This window comes from Mastigoproctus giganteus, chromosome 9 (assembly GCF_048544385.1).
Source record: "Mastigoproctus giganteus isolate SK-2022 chromosome 9, ASM4854438v1, whole genome shotgun sequence".
Taxonomy (NCBI): domain Eukaryota; kingdom Metazoa; phylum Arthropoda; class Arachnida; order Uropygi; family Thelyphonidae; genus Mastigoproctus; species Mastigoproctus giganteus.
In genome coordinates this window covers 169,984,446-170,004,462 of record NC_143583.1, presented here as the reverse complement: position 1 = coordinate 170,004,462, position 20,017 = coordinate 169,984,446, and the positions used below count along the sequence as shown (strand labels likewise).

The window sequence follows — 20,017 nt, the reverse complement described above, 5'->3', positions numbered from 1 at the left end:
TCCATGCGCAACAGTGTCAAAAGCTTTATTGAAATCTAAGTATATGATATCAAAATTATTTTTTGCACCTGTTCTTCTGTAACCCCATCATAGTATCCAATCAATTTTTTAAGACAAGGCTTTCCCCTAACAAACCTATGCTGTGTATGAATTATTACTGCAATCTTGGCTAGATGATCTGCAATGCATATATAACCTTTGACTCCATTATTTTACCCGGAACAGAAATTTAACTAACTGGTCTGTAATTACTCTTGTCACCCTTAGATCCCCCTTTGTGAATTGGGGATACATTTGTACATCTCCAGTCCATGGGGACTTTCCCTGTGTCCAATGATGCTCTCATAATTATGGCTAAGGGTTTGCTTGCTTCCTGTGCTGCCTCCTTTAATATAAACGGATGATCCCATCCACCCCAATTGTCTTTCTTATGTTTAACTTCAACAATTTCTCCTCCACTTTGCTCTCAGTTATTACAGAATCATTAAGCACCCTGATATAGTTTGATAAACGTCTGGCATTTTCCTCCCTTAATAACTCCTAGTGTGTGAACGTAGATGCAAAATACTCATTCATATTATCAGCTATCTGAGCGGGATCATCAACAGTTGAACCATCGATATCAGGTGGACCAACCTGATTCATCCCCTTCCAGTGTTTATATAAGTAAAGAAGACCTTGCTATTTTTCTCAGTTTCCTTTGCCAAAGATTTTTTGTAATCTGCCATTGCTTGCCTAATCTCCTTCGTGACTTGATTACATGCTAGCTTATATCTGCCATAGGCTTCTTTGTTCCCTGATAATTTATATTCATCCCATACATTTTTATTCTCTGCCACAAGTCTCATTAGTTCATCTGGACACCCATTTAGCCTAAATCTTCAACAATATTTCATGGTCGGTATGAAAAGCCTAGTAGCTTCCACGAACTGTTGGTAACATCATCATCAGTTAGTCTCACTGTATAGTATTTAAAAACTGTCTGAGACCACTGTAGTTTCATTTACAGTAGCTAAAACCCTTCCCTTATATCTTTAAGTAAATCCCATATCAGTACACTCTGATCACTGCCACCTAGTGGTTTCTTTATCTGCAAATTCTTAATGCACAAATAATCACTGCTGATAACTAGATCAAGAGTATTATACTCTCTGGTTGCCTCTCAAATATGCTGCTGTTGAAAACAATCATCCAGTAAAACCACAAAAGTTTGCTAGTGTGCGAGTGACCAATCCACAAGGTCCAGGCAATATCTGTGAAGTTAAAATCCTCCATTATAACACAATCTGATTTACTGGGCCATTCTATTTCTCTGTACAGTTGTTCATTGTTCTCATTAGAGTCATTAGGCATATAACACACTGCTATTCTCATTTTTGCTTTCTCAGTGCTTATGTCACACCAAACTGACTGAATGCACTGTACATCTATGTCATCCGGCACACATCAACAAGATGCACTTACTTCGATTTTATGTGTTTTTTAACTAACAGCATAACCCCTCCTACCTTCCTATCCTGTCTTTCCTTTCTGTACACATTGTGGTCCCCAAATTTGAATTATGCACTGCTTATATCTGTGTGACACCATGTCTCTGATATCCAAACAATATCTGCCTTTGATGTCTTGACCAGCACTTAAAATTCATCAAATTTATTTACTTTACTTATAGCATTGGTGTACATTCAAGTATAAATACACCTATTCTTATTCTTAGTTACCCTTTGATGATTCCCACTAGGTCCTAAACTTCCCAGCACTACACCCTCCAGGCCATCCTCCTTGGCTAGAAGCAGTGCAAGAATCACTGTCACCTCTGCCTGTGGCTACTATTAACCTTTTAGACTGTGAATACCCCCAAGCTAGCATTTTTCCGATCCACTTAATGCTGCCCCGATAGCATCAGCAAACACGCTTGCAGCCCTTCTATTTAAGTGTATCCCATCCCTATAGAAGCAGTCTTTCCTGTTATCAAGCACAGACCACTCTGGGAAAAATTCTACCCTGTGGGCCTGCTCAATCCCTCCAGGGCTGAATTGATTGACAAGGGTCTCATCATATACTCCCTCCTATCATGTCTGGACAGAATTGCAAGCACTTTCAAATTTAACCTTAACTCATGACTTTTTTTTTTCTTTTTTAGCATTGACCTCTACTTGTTAAGTAAATCTGCAGATCTCCTACTCTTAATGTCAATAGTGCCAATGTGTACCACAATATCAATCACCCTTTGTGCCCCTAAAAGATGATATCTGTTCAACAACATCATCAACTTTTGTCCCTGGCAGACATACCCTGGTCCTATTCCACCTATCCTTTTTATAGAATATATTACCCGTCTTCCTGAGAATAGAGTCACCAACAGTAATAACTAACTCCTGTGGGAGCAGTGCATTCTGCCTTGGAAATTGCAGCTGTTTTGCCTGATGCACAAGAGTGAGCTATTGTGTTGAGTTGGGCAGCTGAGTGCTTGATGGGTCCCTCCTTTTAATACCTTCAAGTGCATCTTCCTGACTTTTCAACTCTCATAAGCGCCCATCAGAATGCTGAGTTGGCACCTAATTTTTTGACGCTCTCTGCACCTAGCACACACAAAGACATCCCCCTTGGCTAGATCATGTCATGTTCCAAAGAGTTCCGCCAACGTTTTGCAAGTTGTACATTATCTTAGGCAATGATGCCTTGGAGAATCACCCTCCCCACCTCGGTTCTTCCATGAGTCAGCTCTCCTGCTACTTTGTGCCCGTTGTTTTGCTGCTCTAGTCTGTGGCATGATATTGAAATTAACAATGAAAATTAATAAAATGAATAAATTCAATTAATTAATTATTATTACCACTCTATCTAATAAATTCCTAAATGCAGTGATACATTTTACACTATCTAGTTTTACGTTAGAGCTACCATTTACCACAATTAAAAATGAATTCCCTATCATCATCCATGCTGGATATTTTGGAATTCATAGAAATTTCTTATTAATATATAAAAAAAGTTTTCAAAATGAAAACAATTTGGAAAAGTGTGGGATTCACTGAAACATGTGGGGATCTGTGTGGGGGGGGAATGTAAAGCTAAAAGAATTGCTATATATAACGATTTAAACGTTTGCTACGAATACATGTGATATCCTTGCTGTGAGGTCTAATAGCTATAGAATTTTCCTTTGCTAAGTATGCTGTGCTTCTACTTATGAATTTCTGGTTATATATCATGATTCATGCTAACAGTTTGGTATTAAGTGTTCTTTTTAAATAAAGTACCTAAAAAAATTTAAAATCTTGTTTCTTGTTTTTATTAAACCCAATTTATTCCATATTTCAAAAAAGAAAAAATATATATTATAGGACTCTGAATAACCCTGCAGATCAGATGGATGTAATTGGGGTAGGAGGAATTAATTTTGAAGATCAGATTGCAAGATTTTCTTCACGTGGAATGACAACTTGGGTATGTGTTAAGAGGTTTTTAAACGAGACTTTTCATTTTATGCATTTTTTGTATGAATTTATATAGACCCACATTTGTAAAAGTATAGGCATACATCATTGAGATTAGCAATACATTTTTAACAACTTAACAATAAATTTTCATGTACTTGATTACATTTCATGCAATCAGCTTGTCACATAATATCATGGATTATCTATTCAAAAATTAGAATTATTAATAAGTATTCTGTAATCTATTAAATAAACTGACACTAAGCATTAATAGTAAGAAACACAAATTGAATAAGCAAATAACACAATAATGATGATAGATAAAAGAGAAAGCAATAACAATGACACCTGCTGTCATTAACCTAAAAATAATTTAACATCTTCTATCAATATATTTGATAAAAATGTACCAATCAATAAATTTCTCCTAAACTAATATTGTTATCTACGCTAATCAACTGGGGATTTAATGGTGTTTTACTAATACCAAATTAAATTTTTTGAGTAAGGTTTTTGCACAAAATGTACCAAGATTAACAAAAAAATAAATAAACAAATAAAAAATAATCCCAAATTGGTTTAACAATTACAGGCAATAGGTAGTTTCTCTAACACAGAAAGTAGAATTAAATTCAAAATTGAAGACGTAAGTGTTGAACTTAGAATTAAGAATTTAATACAAGAAAGTATTTATCTACACTTAAAAAAATAATAATGATTAATTAATTAAAGAAAAGCAAAATTACTACAGATAAGGGGGAAACAGAGTTACTGAAAATTATGGATTCCTAAAAAAGTAAAACATTTTTTGTCTTAAATTTGATAAATAAATTAAGTAATAATCTTAGTAATATGTGAATAATAAAAAAACAATCTTAGTAATCAAATTGAGAACTGTTCCTTAGGAGCAGAATAACATTCTTTAATCTTAACATTGGGAACATGATGGAGCACTAGCCAAAAAAAAAAAAAAAACACCCCTCACTTTTCATTTCATTTGCCCATTGTTTTGTAATTTGTCCGAAACTTTCAGTAATACACTAGGAGGAAGTTTATTCCAATAGTCATTTATATTCAGCCGAATGCAAATTTGCACATATCTATTTTGCAACCATCCTTTTTTCAATTTACATTTATGTCCCCTTATGTATATCCTCTTAGAATGAGTAAAGATTAGACCAGCATTGTTTACTTAACCCTTTTAAATCTTTATACACCTCAGTCAGGTCACCAGGCAGATTCTAAGTTTCCAGAGACTGCAATTTAGAAAACCCCATTTGTTCTTGATAAATATATCCTTTTGTGCCCTCCTGACTAATCTCTTCTCTGCTCTCTTTCCAACCTATGTCCATCCTAAAAGTTTCTGAATATGGAGTAATCCAGATGTGGCCTAACCTTGCCTTATACAATGATTTCAGCTGAAAAAAAATTGCTGTGTATTATTGACAGAACCCCATGGGCTGTTCTAGTGTCTTGTTTGCACTGCTCACAGAATTTCATGTCAGACTGTACAATTACACCTGAGTCCTTTTCCTTATCAAGTACTACTGTGAGTTTGGGGGTCATTGAAATGGTATATTATTCTGGAATTATCACTACCCAAAATGCAGTACCTTACATTTATCAACATTAAGCTTCAGTTGCCATTTTACAGCTCATCTACTTATTTTTATTCAGCTTTTGTTAAGTAGCCTAGACGGATTATTGCTATTAACCAAAATGCCCACATTTGCATCATCAGGAAACTTAGACAAAACCTGAGATACTTATGTCTGTATTATTAATAAATATTTAAAACAGTATGGGGGTTCAACCAATCCCTGTGAGAATACCCTACTCAATAAGATTAGCCCATGAAGAGCATTGGCCATTTATAATCATCCTTTTGTTCATAGTAGTTCCTAATGCTACATACTTTAAACAATACCAGATTAAATTTTGAAGTAAAGTTTTACAGAATTGTACAAACCAAAGAACAGTTTATGAAAATAATGATCTCAATTTGGTTCAAGCCATTACCATTACAGATAATAGCTATAGTCTTTGAGGGGAGAAGGATATCTATTTAGAGATCACTAAATCAGAATTACAAAGCAGTTAACATTTAACTCCACATAAAGTTTGAGCTTAAATTGTGAGAATTATTGGATGAGTGCTTTCTATTACACTTAATGACTAATGAGTAAATGAATTAGGTTCTGTATTCACTTTCACAGCCTTGCTCTATCAATCATGATGCTTCAAACTCAATTTTGTATTTGTTGTGAAGTTTGTAAGAAAAACAGAAGCAAAGAATTAAAATTAAACCAACAGTTTGGGAATTTTGAGTGTTGTAACGTTTCTCTGGTCCAAGGAGTGTATACCATAGCTATCAAATCTCCAGATTTAAAATCGAAGATACCCCCCCTCCCACTTTTTTTTTGTTCCTTCTCCATCTGACCATCACAATACAGTAGCTGACAGAAAAGAGTTTCTCTGTTTCTTTTTGCAAAAATTGATTTTTATTTGTCTTTTTCTTTTCACAAAAATAAAATAATAAAACTACATTGAAATTGTAATTTTTTTTTAAAATTTTTTAATTTTGCAAATTTCTATTTACAGTAAACCCCCGCTATTCGCGGGGGTTACGTTCCTGAGAAATGTCGCGAATACCGAAAACACAAATACTGAGCTATGGCTCCCATGATAATAAAGGGGTTCCGTTCCAAAGTATGAAATATATAAGAAAAACTAGTCTAAAATTTTGTGTATGTATGTATTAGATGTACCTTCATAATATGACTATGTACATAGACAGTACATAGTGAAATGCAAGCATATGGCATCGAAATGAAAATAAGAAACAATTTAATATTAAATGTAATATTTATTAGAAATTTCAAACCAGCGCCTTTGCTAGCAAAAAAACTTATCCCGCCAGTGCTATCACCAGTTTCGCTAAAGTGTTGATAAAGGAGTTTTGTCTTTTCACGAATGATGAGTGAACTTAACAGAATTTTATTTTGAGTTCGGTCTTTCTATCCACAGATTTAAAGCATTTTCCAAATTTAACATCGCGAATTACAGAACAAATTTTTGAAGCAGTTAGCGCGTTTTCATGTACACTACGGCGGATTTTTTCTTCCGATTTTTTGATTGATCGTACCGTTGACTCATAGATTTTATAATGTTTTGCCACTGAGGAGACATTTTCATCATTAGAAATTTTATCTAATAACTCAATTTTATTCGCTAATGTCATCACCTTCTTTGATCTTTTCACATTTCCCTTGTTATTCGTAGCCATATTTTTTGTATGGGTTAGAAAGAACTTGTCCACAATAAAGTCACTTTCTTCCGTTAACACTCGAAAAAGTCTGTTTTACACTGCAAAACGGTAGATTTATCACTTTTGTACGCATATCAATTTATAAATTTATTCAATTTATAAGCATATAAATTAAAAGCAAACACGAAACCTTCCATGACAAGCGCATAACACATACTGAACAAGGGTTAGCGAGAAACATCCACGATCGCGATTTTGTCACCCATCTCCCCCCACCCACTGAGCGCTGTTTTGACCGGGAAAGATAATTTTAGCCACGCCCATGTTTTTTATGGCGGAAAATATTCATGGTGCTTTAAAATTCACATTTTTTTAGGTTTCATTTTATATTAAATCAGCGATCGCGAATACACAAAACCGCGAATACAGATACCGCAAATAGCGGGGGTTTACTGTATTTTCATGAACAAATAAGCTGTCAGGTATGATGTGTAGCCTGCATTGCAAAATAGAAATACAGCACATTTTTATTGTTCTCGGTTGTGTGCAGTCATTTCATAATACTTGTATAGGCAAGGCTAATTAACAATGTCTTTCAGTAAGATGCTAAAGAAATGGCCCAGGGTGCCAAGCGTTATTGTGATCGAGCGATTCTCTGAGCTATTTACAAAGCGTTTTCTCACTGCGACAGTTCTTGTTAATTTGGAAAGTTTTTCTTACGTTTAAAGTTATTTATTGTTAACTTACTCTTATGAATTGTAAGTAAGGTACAGAAAGGAAAACCATCTTTCTTTTTTCTTTCCTTAAAACTAACAAACTAACTTACACCACTTGATCACTCTAGTGGCACTGCTCCTGCCTCCCCGTGGCGGGGCCGGTAACCTTGGCAGAAAAGGCTCTCTGCCAAGGGCTAAAAGGAGCTGACATGGATCACAAAGATAGTTATCCATCTGTTGAGCCTCGTGCCTCAACCTGTTCAAGGACGGACCAGACTGACTTTGACACCTCCCATCCTAAGAGACAAAGAACAGAAGTTTCCAAAAAGGAATCACCACTGTTTCTTATAATACATTCTCAAACAAATCAACCGATAGGTGCACTTTCTCCATTTCTTATCCAGAAATGTCTTGAGAATGCTGCAGGACCACCTAAAATGGTGAAAAGACTCTGTTCTGGAGATCTACTTATAGAGATGAATAGTAGGCACTCTGAAGCCCTACTAAGAATCTCAAAATTTGCGAATATTCCTGTCACAGTAACTCCACATGCCACCCTAAATTCATCCAAAGGAGTGCTCTCTGAGTGGGACTTATTAAATGTTACTGAAGAGGAATTAGTCCAAGAGCTACAAGACCAAAAAGTTATACAGGCAAAGCGAATTAAAATCAAGAAAGATGGTGAACTGGTTCCGACACACAGCGTTATACTGACCTTTTCAACACCAATCTTTCCAGCTACAGTTAAGGCTGGATATCTGAACTGCCATATCCGACCTTATATCCCCAATCCCCTCAGGTGCTTCAAGTGCCAAAAATTTGGCCATGCTCAAACAGTGTGTAGAGGGGTTTCAGTGTGCCCCAACTGTGGATCCAAGGAACACACTCAGACAGACTGCCCAGCACAAACACCAGTATGTCCAAACTGTAACAGTAGCCATCCAGCTTACTCAAAAGTTTGTGAAACCTGGAAAACAGGAAAGAAGATACAGAAATACAAAATAGAAAACAAAGTGACTTACCAAGAAGCAAGGAAACAAGTTTTGCTCACAGTACCGAAACTCATATATGCAGCTGGGCTGTTCTAGCGAATCCGCAGGAGTCCCCTAAAGAACAAGTAAAAGACCAAGCAAATAAAACCCTAGTCACCGTACCACCAACTATTACTCCATCACTTTCAGATACTGAAAGTCTGCAAAATATTCTAACCGCAGATATGGAAACCGATGACAAAACACATAAATACATGCTGAAGAAGACATGGATACTGCACAACCCATTTTCCCGAGAAAAGATAAAATAAAATTGGAACGTTATAAACAGATTGGCTCTAAAAAACAGTCAGAAACACCTACTTCAAAAGCCAAATAATGGATTAGTTGATTCAGTGGAATTGTAGAGGCCTCCGTAGCAACATAGACGATATTCACGATTTGATAAATCAGCATCATCCAGTAGGCATCTGTCTACAAGAAATGAATCTTTCTCTGCAAGTGACACCTTCAGTTAAAATCTATACAATATTTAGGCATGACAGGATTTCTCCACATGGTGGTGTAGCTATACTGATTGACATTAAAATCCCTTCCAGACATTCCCCTACAGACCACTTTAGAAGTTGTGGCAGTACGCCTTTCTCTTGGTACAACGCTTATACTTGTATCAATATATATCTCACCAAATCAGAACTGCTCGATAACTGAACTAAATGACCTTATCCTACAACTACCATCTCCTTTCTGCCTATTGGGCGATTTTAGTGTGCATCACCAGTTATAGGGATCTTTGCAGACAGACAACTGGGGATGCACGATAGAGGCTTTTCTTGTAAAGAATAATCTCATTCTGCTTAACACAGGCTCCCACACCTAAGTTCATTTTCCAACAGGCTCAACCTCTGCTATAGACCTGTTGATAGGATCGTTTTCCTATAATCTATAAGCTCTGCACAAGGAGAAACTTACCAGTAAGCAGTCGATCTAAATGTAAATTCTCAAAAGCTGACTGAAATAAATATGCATCCGGTATTACAGTAGATTATGATATTATCCAACATCACTCCATAGATAATGCTGTTAAACACATCACAGAACAAATGTTGACAGCTGCTGCTACTATTCCTCAAACTTCAAATAAAGGATCCGAACACAAAAACTATTGGTGGAATTCAGCATGTAACACTGCTAAGAGAGAGAGAAGAACAAGGTGTAGAATCAGTTTCGAAAGAATCCAACCACTGCTAATCTCATTATGTATAAGAAACTAAAAGCCCATGCCCGTTACACCCGGCGAAAAGTTAAAAGGAATCTTGGATTCGTTTTGTTTCATCTGTCACTAAAGACACACGTGCAGGACTAAAATAAGATGCCTTACTGGTAAGTTTCCATCAATTCCTTCCCCAATCATCGTCTATAAAGGACAGGAGATAACCCTTCCAGAGGATATTGCAAACATCCTTGCGGAATCGTTTGCTTACCATTTTGCCTCAACCGCATATGATCCAACTTTCCTAAAAGCCAAAACAATAACTGAAAAATATAAAATAAATTTTGGAACGAAGTCAGCCCTCTTTTATAATAAACCACTAACCATGTATGAATTAGAAGAATCCTTAAAAAATTCAGCCAGTAGTGCAGCTGGTCTAGACGGCATATACTGTGTAATGTTAAAGAATCTAAATGAGAGAACTCGTTACTCTCTCCTAAAACTTTTCAACCGAATATTTGTTGCAAATTACTTTCCCATTTCCTGGAGACATTCTGTTGTTCTACCCATTCCAAAACCAGAAAAAGACCAATCAGACCCGCATAATTATAGACCAATCTCACTTACTAGCTGTCTGGGTAAGACTGGAAAAAATGGTACACAGTCACCTCATCTGGTATCTTGAAACTCAAACTAATATGAACAACGATCAGTTTGGATTTCGTAAAAACAGATCTACCCTAGATCTTATGATAAAGGCTGAGGTAAATGTGCAGCCTTTATCTCATAGCTATTCCCAATCTCGTGTTGTTTGGCATTACAAGAATGCAAAATAGAATGACCTGCCCGATTTCTTTTCTTCTTTTCCTCGGTTGGATTACTGTTTCAAAACTTCTGATGTCAATGTTTGCGTCAGATAGTGTCAGTAAAATTATTCTTGTAGGGATGGAATCCTTTATTCCCCACTCCACTTTAAAATCTCGTCCTTTATCTAAACCTTGGGTTTCCAATAAATGGCAAGAGAAGAACGTCACATATCGTAATTGGCTTGTTTCCAATTCTTCAGTTTCATTTTCCGCCTACCCTAAATCTCGCAACAATTGTAAAGCAGTTATTAATCAGTCCAAACTAGATTTTGAACAGGCTAAGAGTAGAAAACTTGCTTCTTGCCCTAATGGTAGCCAAGCATTCTGGTCTCTTGCCAAAGCTATTGGCCGCAACTTTTGCCCATCTCTGCTCCCACCTCTGTCCAAACCAGATGGTTCTGTTGTCACTTCAGCAAAGGATAAAGCTGACCTGCTAGCATCCCATTTTTCTTCCAGCTCATGTATTAATGATCTTGGTAAAACACCTCTCACCATTCCCAACACGCTCCATTCAATGCCTCCTGTGGTCTTCCGTCAAAAGGATATCAGAAGGATTTTGATGAATCTTGACGCTAAGAAAGTTCCAGGTTCTGATGGTATTTCTTCACTTGTTTTCAAAACCTGTGCTCCTGAACTTACTCCTATTCTTTGTTGCCTTTTTTTTCTCTTTCTTATTCCAATGGTGTTTTTCCTTCTCCTTGGAAATTTACTCATATTCAGCCAGTTCCTAAAAAGTGACAAATCACTCCCATTCAGTTATCGTCCCTTTGCAATGACTTCTACTCTTTCTAAAGTAATGGAGAAATCAATTAACTGCCAACTCTTATTAAACTACCCAGAAACCTTCTGTCTGATCAATGATCACCACTATGGATTCCATCAGTGTCGATCCACTTGTGATATTCTGACTTATGTTACCAATTTATGGACAAATTCAGTGGAAACGTTTGGTGAAACACAAGCAGTTGCTCTTGACATCTCAAAGGTTTTCGGATGTGTTTGGCATAAAGGTCTCCTAAACAAGCTTCCATCTTATGGTTTGCCAACTGTTTTTTGTAATTGGTTATCCAGTTTTCTCTCTTATTGCTCACTGAGGATGATGTTAGATGACTCTCTGTCTTCTAACTTTTCCACTAATGCTGGTGTCCCCCAAGGTTAATTTCTTTCCCCCACTCTTTTCCTCTTGTACATTAATGACTTTCTTCCACTGATTGGAAATCCTATCCATAGTTTTGCCAATGATAGCACATTGCATTCCACTTTCCATTTTGAGAAACCTTATCTTGCTCAATCAGCTTCAACTTCTCAAAATCTGCTACTACTTCCTTAAATTCTGATTTCCAGGTAATTCTCCAGTGGGGGCAAAGACAACTTAGTTGATTTCAATCCTTCTAAAACTCAGTCTTGTCTTATATCTCGCAAAAAGGATTCTTCTGCTCCTATGCTTATCTTTGGTGACACTCCATTTTCTAGGCGAAATGATGTATCTCTTTTAGGGATTACCCTGACTTCTAATCTCTCTTGGCACAAGCACATTACAAATATTGCTTCCTCTGCATCTAAAAAACTTGGATTTCTCTTTTGCTCTCTGCATTACTTTTCTTCTAAACAGCTGTTCACTCTGAACAAATCGCAAATCTGCCCTACCATGGAATATTGTTCCCACATCAATTGCAAGGGGAGGTGCTGTTATAGTTATATTTCTATGTAATACTCATATATATATATTGAATAACTCGAAGAAGATATAACAATAGAAGATATAAGTCAACTATGACCAATCGATAGCTTCATTTACTTCATGAAACCGTCTTCGGAGACGGCATTACAGATATTACCCAAAACATACCACCCTGGATGGTATTTTGTGTTACATAATATGAAAATATTGTTGGACTATGTATAGACCCTCATTTTGCACACATATTTCATTATACAGGGTATATCAGAATTATCTTTACAACTTTATTGAAAGGCTTAGAATTACCATTCAGACAACATCTGACAGTTTTTTTCTGAAAGTCACAAACACTCAATGTGGCCACTTCTAGTCAGGTGCAAAATATCCAAATGATATTCCAATTCCTGCCATGTACACTGAAGCATGTTTGCATCAACATTTTAAATTTCAACTGCGATTCTTTCCTTCAAATTGTTAATGTCAGCCACCGGAGTTTTGTGCACACGGTCTTTAACACATCCCCATAGAAAGAAATCACAGGGTGTGATATCAGGTGGCCAAGGTATGGGATCACCATGCCGAATCCATCCGCTCGGGAATATCTTGTTGAGAGACTCATGCACAATCAAACCTAAGTGTGGCAGGGTGTCATTTTGCTGGAAGAAGAACCCAGGTTGCAGTTCTTCTAGCTGTGGATAGACAAAGTTTTCCAGTGTTTCTAGGTAGATGTAAGAGTTGACCGTTGATTCGACGAAGAAAATGGGTCCAGTCACACAATCATGAAACAGGCCACGCCACACATTAACTTTGGGGCTGTCTTTAATATGATCCCTTATGTGGGTTTTCTGATCCCCAGATTTGTACGTTTTGTTTCTTAACTGTACCTGAAACGTGGAATGGGGCTTAATCTGTGAACATGATTTTTTCCAGAAATTCATTATCTCTGTTGACTGTATCAAGCATGGTGATTACAAATTCCTTACAGGCAACCCTATCATCTTGGGTAAATGCTTGCAGTGGTTGCAATTTGTAAGGCTGCAGCTTCAAACATTTTTGTAAAACCTGATGCACGGAATGAGGCAACTGCAGATGAGCTGCAGCTCATGTCGACTTACATAGACTGCGAAGAAAGACCTCTTGTTTGCATTCAACATTTTCAACAGATGTATGAGAATATCCCGCACCTTTCTTGTGCTCCACACGTTCGGTTTCTTTAAAATTTTTGTACCAAGCATGTATTGATGGTCTTGATGGTGGCATTCTGTTATAATGTTTTCTAAAATTTCGTTAAACCTGCATGTCAGATCTTGTTTCGATAAACCATTCCATGCACTGTGCTTTCTCCTGTGGATTCATAGCAACTGATAATAATAATCAGCTGTTTTACTGGTGCTGCCTGTGACACAGCAGGCACTTTCCATCTAATAGTACTCAATCACCATGGTACTCAGTGAAACTTCAAAAGTTTTGCTGTAAGATAAGACCTTCAATATTGTTTTGAGACTCCCGAGTAAAATTTTATTTACAATCAAAATTGTAAAGATAATTCTCATACACTCTGTATTTCATTTTTTATTATCATAGCAATATAAATATTTTGTTAATTAAGTAAAATTAAAATTATTTTATTGAGACAGAACTGTTACGATGAGCTCTAAGAAGCTTGGTCTATGGACTGCTTTACAAAAAGAGGGAGATTCAGCAGAATGTAAAAAAAGCCTTGCAGTTCTCAAATGCAGAGTTATAGTATTGTAATATTCATTAATGATGATCAAGTGAAATGCAAAAATATGAAAGACTATTAAATATAGAAAATCAGCTTTGCTACACCCATGCAATTCACTAGACGGTTTTAGATACCATTCATAAGAAAGAAGTGAACTCATTTTCCATTAATAATGTAGAATAATTAAATTATCATACTAGCAACAGTGAGAACAAATTGAATGTTGTTGTTGTTTGGTTTTTAGCAGCATTAGCAATTAAGGCCATATTGCTCTGGGGATATGCGGTGGGCATTTCCTGACCTTTTGCATCCTCCGTATTTGGTAATGAGCTCGAACCCCAGTCTAATCAAGAAGTGTGTGCTATGCACTGCTGCTCCTGCCCACCTGGCTACTGAGGTGCCTAAATTGAATGATGAATACTTTGCTAGTATTTTTTATGGAGACAATAATTTAAATTTTTATAATGGAGAGAATGACTGAATACTGTTTTCAACAATTGACCAGTTATTTAAAAACTACTAACCACAAAACCAGTTTTGAAAATTTTCTGTTTTTTGGATGCCGTAGTTAGAAAAAATTCATATATATATATTTTTTTTTATGTAAACCCCAAACACGAGAGATATTAGAACCTGTAGTACTTAGTACCGTGCTTGGGTTGGAGGTTGAGAAGATGAAAGAAGATATTTGTTGACATTGGACTTGAACTTCTGTAGACTGTAATTTTCAGGAAATATGTACGAAGGAAGGTTGTTCCAGATAACAGCAGTTGAATGAATAAACGAGGAAGATGAAAAGTTGGTTTTGTGAGTTTGAAGTTGGACAGTAAATGAATGTTGGCTGGTGGCGGCATGGGTTCGGACTGTTTTGAAAGAGAGAGCGGGAATTATAGAAGCCAATTCAGAAGAACAGTGCCCATGGAAGTATCTGTAGAAGAGGCATGCAGCAGAAACAGTACGTCTATGAGAAAGCGAGTGGAGAGACTCTGTTAGAGATGAATCATTAATTAACCTAACTGCCCTCTTCTGAATGGAATCAAGAAGCCTGAGAGAGGTTTTGGAGGCACCACCCCAGATGTGGAAACAATATGCCATGGAAGGGCGGATTTGCGATTTATACAGAGTGAGCAGCTGTTTGGAAGAAAAGTAACGCCGAGAGCGAAAGAGAAAACCAAGTTTTTTAGATGCCGAGGAAGCAATATTTGTAATGTGCTTGTGATTGTGCCAAGAGAGATTAAAAGTCAGGGTAATCCCCAAAAGAGATATATCATTTTCCCTAGAAATCGGAGTGTCGCTAAAGATAAGCATAGGAGTAGAAAAATCCTTTTTGTGAGATATAAGACAAGACTGAGTTTTAGAAGTGTTGAAATCAACTAAGTTGTCTTTGCCGCACTGGAGAATTACCTGAAGATCGGCATTTAAGGAATTGGTAGCAAATAGCAATATGAGCACTTTTCAGAGTTACCAAGTTGAAATTGAGTATAATGACATCAGCATCACAAGTGATCACATTAGTAAGTGGCACTGACTCATATCCAAATCCAGTTCATGATCCAAAAGAACTTTTGAAAGAAGACAAATTAGTGAACTCTCCAAGAAAAAAAAAACAGAATAACAGACTTTTTGTGAAAGCAGGCCAAAAAGCTAAACAGACCAAGAAAACTTAAAAGCATTAAAAGAAACAAGCAAATTGTTATATTCTAGCCAGAAGAGAGAAACACAAACAGAAAGTTATTATTATTATTAGCCTTATGGTGCAACGAAGCCTGAGGCTTATACTGCATCAGGCAAAAAAAAAAAAAAAAAGCTGAATTACCCTGAGAGAGAGAGAGAGAAAAAAAGGTAGAAGGGAATCACCAAGAAGTTAGTTCATTTAACCATAGCAGATTAAAACAAAAGGATGACTCTGACTTAATCATATTCATTTCTACTGCCAAGTTGTAGAGAGTCAAAAACAAGAGAAGGTTCTGTTTTTTTGTTAAGTGAGGAATTACATTATTGCGCATGTGACTACATAGTGTACAAGTTCCCACTGAAAAATAAGGTTCCTATAAATGCTGAGGTAGCACAAATTTCATTAATTGAAATTTCATTAATTTCATCCTCAAATTTGAAATTTTTTTATACAAGTTTCCAGTACTTTTTGGTGTTGTTAAAAGAAATAGATGACAGAGCAGATGTATTGCAGCATCTTCTGCTACAGCATCATGTAATTCTTTAATGACACCAAAAATAGATGATGCAGCATCAGTTCTGGCAGTTTCAGTGTGAGAACTTCCAGAAGATTTTATGGAAGAAGAAAGAAATTATGTACAGTGTTCCTTGGTTAGGAAACTAACAAGTGTGCAAGGAAACTTGATATATAATAAAAATACCAAATCATTCTTGGCATTTTAACAATTCCACATAGCAATACTGAGTGTGAGAGAATATTCATTGAAGAAGAACAAAAGCTTGGTTTAGGTCTCTTTTGGTGAAGCTTTGGAAGTGCTCTTGACAGCCAGGTTACTCAGCAGGCCTATTGTTATGAACAAAACTTTGCCTCAGCATTTTTGAAGATGGCTATGTCTGTAATACTATCTTTCCTGAAGCATTAATAATAGTATTATATGAATGTAGAATCTATAACAACAATATGTTAATACGTTAATTATGTAGGACTTTGGCTGAGGAACACATATGCATCTTAAATGTAGGAAAACCTTAAAGAGTTTGATAGGTGGAACAGGACCAGGGTATGTCTGCCAGGGGCAAAAATTGATGGTGTTGTAGGGCAGATATCATGCTGTTAGTTAAGAAACACATCAAATCTAAGTAAGTGCATCCATTGACATGGGTGGACAGTGCAATGTTGAGTCTGTTTGATGTGACATAAACACTGCGAAAGGGAAAATGAGAGTAGAAGTATGTTATAGGCCTAATGACTGATGAGTACAATGAATAGTTGTGCAGAGAAATAGAATGGGCCAGTAAATTAGAGTGTCTTATGATGGAGGATTTTAATTTCCCAGATATTTACTGGAACTTGTGGGTTGGTCACTCGCATGCTAACAAGACTTTTGTGGATTTATTGGAGGATTGTTTTCTACAGCAACATGTTTGAGGGGCGAACGGAGGGAGTAATACTCTTGATCTTATTATCAGCAGTGATTATTCATGCATTAAGAATTTGCAGATAAAGGAACCACTAGGTGGTAGTGATCACAGTGTACTGATGTGGGATTTATTTCAAGATGTAACTACCATCAAGGGTAAAGGGGAGGGTTTTTGTTTTCATAAAGGTGACTGCAGTGGTCTCAGACAGTTTTTAAATTTTATACAGTGGGATCAACTGATGCTGTTATCAATGGTGAATTCTAAATGGGAAGCCTTCGGGGACTTCATCTTGGAAGCTACTTGGCTTTTCATTTTACATTAGAAAAACTGCTGAAGGTTCAGGTCTAAATGGATGTTGAATGAATTAATGAGGCTCATGGCAGAGAAGAAAAATGCATGGGATGCATATAAATTGTCAGGTGACACAGAAGCCTATGGCAGATATAAGCTAGTCTATAATCAAATCACAAAGGAGGATAGGCAGGTGAAGGAAGATTACAAGAAATCTTTGGCAAAGGATGCAATGAAAAACAGCAAAGAGTTCTTTGCTTATGTAAACTCTAGAAGGAAGGGGATGAATCAGATTGGTCCACTTAACATAGATGGCTCGACTATTGATGGTCCTGCTCAAGTAGCTGATGAACTGAATGAGTATTTTGCATCTACATTCACATATGAAGAGTTATTCACGGAGAGGAATGCCAGAAGTTTATCAAACTCTGACAGGGAGCTTAATGATTTTGTAATAACTGAGAGCAAAATGGAGAAGAAATTGTTGAAGTTAAACATAAAAAAAGCACATGTAGATGTACATCTACATGTAGAAGTGCAAATGTATCCCGAATTCCCAAAGGGGGTTCAAAGGGTGACACAAATAATTATAGTTCTGTTAGTTTAACTTCTGTTCCGGGAAAAATAATGGAGTCACTGGTTAAAGAGGTGATATAAGATAACCTAGACAAGACAGCAGTAATAGATCAGACACAGTATGGGTTTGTTAAGGGGAAGTCTTGTCTGACCAATTGGATTTGTCACGAAGGAACTGGATGCAAAAAATAATTTTGATATCATATATAGTCCATTCCGGTTATTTGGGACACATCGGGACTAGTGTATTTTGGCCCGATTAAGTGGCTGCCCCAATTATCCGAAATTTCACGTAAATAGTTAAAATACAACGTATCCCCCCCCTTACAATTGGTTCACTGTACAATCAAATCACATTACGATGGAGTCACCATTGTAACGTGATTTGATAGGTAGCATAGTAAAGTACCATTCACTATACGATGTGCAGTAAGCGACGGGCATTGTGATCACGTTTGTGAATTGAATTATAATTCTATTAAACAACGATTCTAATTAGCGAAAATAGGAGGAATATTATCCACAGGCTATAAAAGCAAAGATATACAGTAAACCCCCGCTATTCGCGGGGGTTACGTTCCTCAGAAATGCCGCGAATACCGAAAACGCGAATACTGAGTTATGGCTCCCATAGTAATAAAGGGGTTTCTTCCAAAGTATGAAATATATAAAAAAAAACTAGTCTAATTTGTCTATATGTATTATATGTACCTTCATAATATGACTATGTACATAGACAGTACATAGTGAAATACAAGCATATGGCATCGAAATGAAAATAAGGAACAATTTAATATTAAATGTAATATTTATTAGAAATTTTAAACAAATCTTTCAAACCAGCGCCTTTGCTATCTAAAAAACTTATCCCGCCAGTACTATCACCAGTTTCGCTAAAGTGTTGATAAAGGAGTTTTGCCTTTTCACGAATGATGAGTGAACTTAACGGAATTTTATTTTGAGTTCGGTCTTCTATCCACAGATTTAAAGCCTTTTCCATTTTTTCTAATTTAACATCACGAGTTACAGAGCAAATTTTTGAAGCAATTAACGCATTTTCACGGACACTGCGGCGGATTTTAATTCCGATTTCTTGATTGATCGTACCGTTGACTCATTGATTTTATAATGTTTTGCCACTGAGGAGACACTTTCACCATTAGAAATTTTATCTAATAACTCAATTTTATTCGCTAATGTCATCACCTTCTTTGATCTTTTCACATTTCCCTTGTTATTCGTAGCCATATTTTTGTACGGGTTAGAAAGAACTTGTCCACAATAAAGTCACTTTCTTCCATTAACACACTAGAAAAAGTCTGTTTTACACTGCAAAACGGTAGATTTATCACTTTTGTAAGCGTATCAATTTATAAATTGATAAATTTATTCAATTTATAAGCATATAAATTAAAAGCAAACGATGAAACTTTCCATGACAAGCGCATAACACATACTGAACAAGGATTAGTGAGAAACATCCACACTCGCGATTTTGTCACTCCTCTCCCTCCCACCCACTGAGCACTGTTTTGATCGGGAAAGATAATTTTAGCCACACCCATGTTTTTTTATGGCGAAAAATGTCCACGGCGCTTTAAAATTCACATTTTTTTTTGGTTTCATTTTATATTAAATCAGCGACTGCGAATACGCGAAACCGCGAATACAGATACCGCGAATAGCGGGGGTTTACTGTATTAAGCACAAATTTACCCGTTATTACTTTACCAATTAAAAAATTAAATGATACGTGAAAATTGGAAGAATATACGTCATAATTGGAATAATTAATACGTACTGTAATAAGTACATAAGAACTAGTTGACATTTCTGTTCACTGACATTTCTGGGTGGGGAGTTAAAATTTAAAACAGTAAAAAGATAAGCAATCAATAACAAAGAACACGGCACACACAAATTGCAAGTAACACGATACGTGCAAGAGAGAACAGAGTAACGAATTACAAAGCTTTAAAAATAGGAATGAAGAGATCTGAAAATTAATTTTTTATATGTTTGAAGATTTCATGGAAGTATAAATGCATTTCACCATAATAACTCACAGAATTCCAGCTGTCTGTATTATTGCAAATTCAGTAAGATCGAGTTTACTGTCTGTTTATGATAGATTTCACTAAATGAAAAG

At 36.3% G+C, this 20,017-nt stretch overlaps 1 protein-coding gene across 3 annotated transcripts in view; it reads left to right on the top strand.

The window, feature by feature from the left end:
* Positions 1 to 20,017, top strand: part of S1P (membrane-bound transcription factor site-1 protease) — a 680,544-nt gene that overhangs the window by 289,301 nt on the left and 371,226 nt on the right. For all 3 annotated transcript variants that reach the window (XM_090381734.1, XM_090381736.1, XM_090381735.1), the window contains exon 11: positions 3,348 to 3,450. In XM_090381734.1, the coding sequence (XP_090237860.1) occupies positions 3,348 to 3,450 (103 nt within the window). The remainder of the gene's footprint in view (positions 1 to 3,347; positions 3,451 to 20,017) is intronic.